We start from the raw sequence: 5,803 nt of genomic DNA, 5'->3' as shown, positions 1-5,803 counted from the left end.
GGTCATAATGTCTTACGTTTAAGATGATTCCCATGCATTTCCCTGAGGAGAAGTTTACATTTTTAACATCGCCGATTCCTATGGATCGCATAAATTGTAATTCTTCGAAACATATGTCGGAATAAAGTATGCAGTTATAACATGCGTTTTCTCCATTCCTTAAATTTATATATATATATATATATATATATATATATACACGACATGCTTCTTTCAGTTTCCGTCTACCAAATCCCCTCACAAGGCTTTGATCGGCCTGAGGCTATAGTAGAAGACACTTGCTTGCCGAAGGTGTCACTCAGTGTGTCTGAACCCGGAATCACGTGGTTAGAAAGCAAGCTACTTACCAGAAGTTCACTCCTGTGCCTATATAATTTATATATCATTATATTATAATACATATTGAGGCTGTGAGCTGGCCGAATCGTTAACACCGAGAAAGATGTTTGACGATATTTCTGCGATCTTCACATTTTTAGTTCAAATTCCTCCCAAGTCCACTGTGACTTTCACCCCTTTTGAGTCGATGAAATAATCCTCAGTCGAGTATACAATCTATTTATTCATCCCTGAAATTGCTGGTCTTAAGCCAAAATTTAAAATCAATATTCTTACAAGGTGACATGGTAGAATCGTTAACATGCCTGACCCTCCCCTCAAATTGCTGGCTTGGTGTCAGTATATGAAATTAATTAGAACTTAAACCCTCATTACATATCCAAAGTAAGAATCAATGGGCCATGAAAGACTTAAACAATTTTTCTTTGAAGAAAACATTAAAATCAAAATACCTTTTTCACGTTTTGGTGTTTGACTTTGCTTCCACAAATAGATACGAATTATGACCCATGCAATATGTAAAATGGATCCACAGAAAAGGAGAATGGCAGTAATACAAAAGCCTGAGAGACATTCTTCACCTGGAAAAGATGATGGAAGAGCATTATAAGATACTAAATGCCATAATGGAGGATTATAACATGAAAAGACGACGAGCTGGTAGAACACTTAGCATGCCGGGGAAAATGCTTAACGGCATTTCGTCCGGCTTTACATTCTGAGTTCAAATTCTGGGGTTGATAAAATCAATAACACTCGAACAATGGGGTCAACATAATCGACTAACTCCCGGCCCCGAAATTGCTTGCCTTATGTAAAAATTAAAAAAACAATTATAAAGCGATAAGATACGTGAGCAAACCGGAGAAAGTGCTTAGCGGTATTTCGTCCATCTTTATATTCTGAGTTGAAATTGCACCCTTGAACTTGCTGGCGTAGTGCCAAAATATGATGCCAATTTACACTAAAGCCTACTATACATGCACAAAGTAAGTAAGAATGGGACATCAAGCATACAAAACACATTTTTTAAAGTAAAAATATAAAATATAAATACCCTTTTCACATTTTCTGCACCTATAGGTAAAAGGCATGATCAGTAGAATGAGCTCCGGAAGAAATACACGCGAAATGACAATGGCGGTAGTGCTAGTTCCTTTGAGACGATCTTCAACTGTAAAAGATTATGAAAGAAATCTAAAATATGCTAAATATTATAATGAAATATTATCGGATGGGAAGGTGATGAGCTAAATTAATCATTAGATCTTTTCGCTAATTCGTTAACGGCATTTCATCTGGCTTTACGTTCTGAGTTCAAATTTCGAAGTCCATAAAATAAATAATAGTTGACACTGCGGGGGCGATATAAACGATTTGACTCCGTCCCCAAAATTGCAGGCCTCGTGTCACAATTTAAAAATTATATTTAGCTTTAGTAAACTGGCAAGGGGGATGAATCGTTAGCGCACCGGACGAAATGCTTTGCGGCATTTCGTCTTTCTCTACATTCTGAGGTTCAATTTCAACTGAGATGGTGTTTACATCCCGTCCTTCTTTGGTTTCGATAAAATAAATAACAATTGAGAGTAGGGTTTAGGTAATCAACTAACAACCTTCCGCGAAATTGGTGGCCTTGTTCCGAAATATGAAACCAGTATTATTTATTATATAATGCAACCAGCTGGTAAAATCGTTAGCACGCCGGGCGAAATGCTCAGCGGTATTTCGTCTGCCGCTGCTTTCTTACTTCAAATTCCGCCGAGGCCAAATTTGGCTTTGATCCTTTCGGTTGATGAAATAAGTACCAGTTACGCACTGGGGTCGATGTAATCGATTATCCCCCTTCTCCTCCCGCAAATTTTGAAAGCGTTGTTCCTAGAGTCGAAATGATTATTTATTATACAAGGCATGCCGGGAAAAGTGCTTTGTGGCATTTCATCCATCTTTACGTTGTGAGTTTAAATTTCAACGAGGTCGCCTTTGCTTTTCATTATTTCAGGTTCGATAAAAAAAAAAGTAGCAGCTGAATACTTGAGTCGGAGAAATCCACTTAGATTCTGCCTGAACTTGCTGGCCTTGTGCCAAAATATGAAACCAATTTTCACTAAAACAACTGTACAGAAGTAAAGTAAGTAGCAATGTGTTGCAGTGTGGTAACGAGCTTTCATACAAACCACATGCTTCCCGTATCTGTCCTTCAGCGTGACACCTTCAGCAGGTGTATTCTACTACAGCCTCACTAAGACTAAAGCCTTGTGAGAGGATTTGTTGGCCGGAAACTGAAAGAAACCCGTAAATGTGAGTGTGTGTGTCTGTTTTTGTCTCCCCATCACCGCTGATAATCGTTGTTGGTTTGTTCGCATATTCGTAACTTAGCGTTTTGGCATTAAGAACGATAGATTGCTAGGATTAAAAAAAAAACTACATGGGTCAATTCTTTCGACTGAAAACCTTCAAGAATTTGCTCCAGCGTGACCGAAGAAAAATGACTGGAACGAAGGAAAGAATAGAAGAATGAAAGAAAAGAATAAAACAAAAATACTATTTTTACCTTTGAGAGTTTCCAATTGATTTCCAATTATAATCAAACTGAAAGAAACTATGATCCATGCTATGAACAGAAGAATAGTTAAAACCCAAAAGAAAGTATTCGCAGTACAAATCGATAGGAGAGAATCTTCACCTGGAAAAGATCATGAAAATTTATTATAACACCTTAAATATCCTAATTGAATATTATTACATGAAATGGAGACTTACGGGATAAATCGTTAGCATGTCGGACAAAATGCTTAGCGGCATTTCGTCCGGCCTTACGTTCTGACTTAATATACTGGGGTCGAAACATTAATCATCATTTTCGTAATGAGGTTGATGTGATCGCCTTATCCCGGCCCCCAAATTGTTGGGCTTGAGTTAAAATTTGAAACTAATGTTTAGGTTTAATAAGGTGATGAGCTGGCAGAATCGTTAGAACAGCGGACAAAATACTTAGCGGCATTTCATCCGTCTTTATGTTCTGAGTTCAAATTCTACAATTTTCGGCTCTACCTTTCATGATTTCAGGTTGATAACATAAGTACCAGCTGCGCATTGAGGTCGATGTAGTCGATGTAGCCTCATCCCCGAAATTGCTGGCCTTGTGCCAGATTATATAACCAATTTATATTTAAACCAACTGTACCGAACCGAAGTAACAATGGAGCATCAAGCACAGGCGCTGGTGTGGGTGTGTGGTAAGGAAATTGCTTCCCAACCACATGTTTCCTGGTTCAGTATCGTTGCGTGGCACCTTCTGCTATAACCACACGCCAACCAAGTCCTTGTGAATGGATTTCTAAGAAACTGAAAGAAGCTCATCGTATGTACACACAGGAGATACACAAACACTCACACGCACACGCACTCACACAAACACACATGTACGCACGCACGCGCACACAGACACACACACACACACACACGCATATATATATATATATATATATATATATATATATATATATACACACATATGTATATGTATACATCTATCTATGTGCGCGCGCGCGCGTATGTGTGTGTGCGCGCGCGCGCGTATGTGTGTGCGCGCGCGCGCGTATGTGTGTGTATATGTTTATTTGTATTTTCTCACATCACTATACGGCAAGGTATGTCGGTGTGTCGGTGTGTTTACGTTCCCGTGCCATTAGCGCTCCGGTAATGGAGACCGACAGAATATGCACTAGGCTTAAAAGAAGAAGTTCTGCGGCCGACTCATTCCACTGTGCTCCAACATGGCCGCAGTCAAACGCACTGAAACAAGTCATAGAAAGTAGAAGAATGAAAGAAAAGAATAAAATCAATATGCCACCCTCACATTTAAGAGATTTCTCTTTTCTCATCTGGCAACCAATGGAAACAGGTATGCCCGTAGCAAAGAGTAGAACAAAGAATACAAACCGAAGAACAACTTCGGTGGTAAGATTCCTGGCTGAAGAATGTTCACCTGGAAAAGATCATGAAAGACTATTATAATAGGCTAAATATCATAATGAAATAATATATAGGGCGATTTGCTGGTGGACTCGATAGGAAGCTGGACAAAATGCCAGGAAGCATATTGTCCACCTTTACGTGACTGTAAAAATGTATAAAACTTGAGAACAGAGGTGAATGTAATCGACTCAACCCTTCCCGAAATTCATAGATGTGTGTCGAATCTTGAAATCAATATTTAGGTTTCGAAACGCAGTGAGGTAGTACAATCGTTTGCACACCGGATAAAATTCTTACAGCATTTCGTTCGTCTTTATGTTCTGATTTCAAATTTCGCAGAGTCCGCTTTGTCGTTCATTCTTTCGGTTCGAGAAAATAAGTGCTAGATGCACAGTGAGGTCGATAGAATCGACTTAGACTCTCCCTCGAAATTGCTGTCCATGTGCCTAAATATGAAAGCAATTTACACTTAAATCAACCGTTTGTAACAATGGGGTTTCAAGCATCTAAAACAAATTCTTTAAATATATAAATAAAATGAAAATACCATTTCGGCGTTTAAGAATTCTCATTTTTCTCATGAACTTCTTGAAGAGAAAGTAACAAACTATGATGGCCTCAATGAATAGAGCACAAGAAGCAAGCAGAAGAATATATTCGGCGCTAACAATTCTTGTGGAAAATTCTTCACCTGGAAAATATCATGAAATTTTATTATATGATTAAATATCGGAATGGAGTACTGTCACAAGAGAAACTAATGTGTTGATAGAATCTTTAGGATGCCGGACAAAATGCTTCGTGGCGTTTCGGCTGTCATTACGTTCTGAAATGAAATTCAACTGACATCAACTCTGCCTTTCGTCATTTTGGGGTCGATAAAATATGTAAGGGTAATGGACATAAACATGTTCCTGAAATTGCTGGCCTTGTGCCAAGATTTGAAAAAATTATTAACGACCGAGGAAAATGCTTAGGGTGACACTCTGCAAAGTGGCCGACGTTAGGAAGGGCATCCAACCGTAAAACCGAAGCAAATCAAACTGGAACCTAATTTAGTTGTTCTACTTGCCAGCTGCGGTGAAACCGTGCAATCTAAGCCAAAACGGAAATTGGGTGATGATGAGTGATGATCAGGATGATCAAACACACGCACACACACACACACACACACACACACACACACACACACATGGCCGGTATCTGAAAGACTGTAACAGACTGTCCGTTACAGTCTGTCAGATACCGGCCATGATGAAATACCACAAGGTATTGAAAATATGTATTCGCCTTTATATATTTAATCCTTTATATTGAACACTCAATATTTCATATATTCAATAAGACATATTCCATATATTCAATAAGACATTCAATACTTCATTTCATTGTACCATCCATTTTTATATTATATATTATATATTCCATATTCTATATCCCACATTAATTTTACCAGAATATAAATAAAACATAAAAAACAGAC

The 5,803-nt window shown here is 38.3% G+C and overlaps 1 protein-coding gene across 6 annotated transcripts in view; it reads right to left on the bottom strand.

Moving 5' to 3' along the window:
• Positions 1-5,803, bottom strand: part of LOC106877375 (uncharacterized) — a 69,263-nt gene that overhangs the window by 32,796 nt on the left and 30,664 nt on the right. For 5 of the 6 annotated variants that reach the window (XR_008267072.1, XR_008267073.1, XR_008267071.1 and 2 more), the window contains exons 5-9: positions 4,868-5,011; positions 4,202-4,330; positions 2,894-3,025; positions 1,397-1,513; positions 792-920 (exon numbers count right to left, since the gene is read on the bottom strand). Coding sequence is in view for 3 of the 6 variants with exons in the window: in XM_014926264.2 (XP_014781750.1) it covers positions 792-920; positions 1,397-1,513; positions 2,894-3,025; positions 4,202-4,330; positions 4,868-5,011 (651 nt within the window). In the remaining 3 variants the exon portion in view is untranslated. The remainder of the gene's footprint in view (positions 1-791; positions 921-1,396; positions 1,514-2,893; positions 3,026-4,201; positions 4,331-4,867; positions 5,012-5,803) is intronic. The other variant, XM_052978181.1, reaches the window with a different exon arrangement.

Source organism: Octopus bimaculoides, chromosome 30, assembly GCF_001194135.2.
Source record: "Octopus bimaculoides isolate UCB-OBI-ISO-001 chromosome 30, ASM119413v2, whole genome shotgun sequence".
Taxonomy (NCBI): Eukaryota; Metazoa; Mollusca; class Cephalopoda; order Octopoda; family Octopodidae; genus Octopus; species Octopus bimaculoides.
This window is presented reverse-complemented; position numbering and strand designations above follow the sequence as displayed.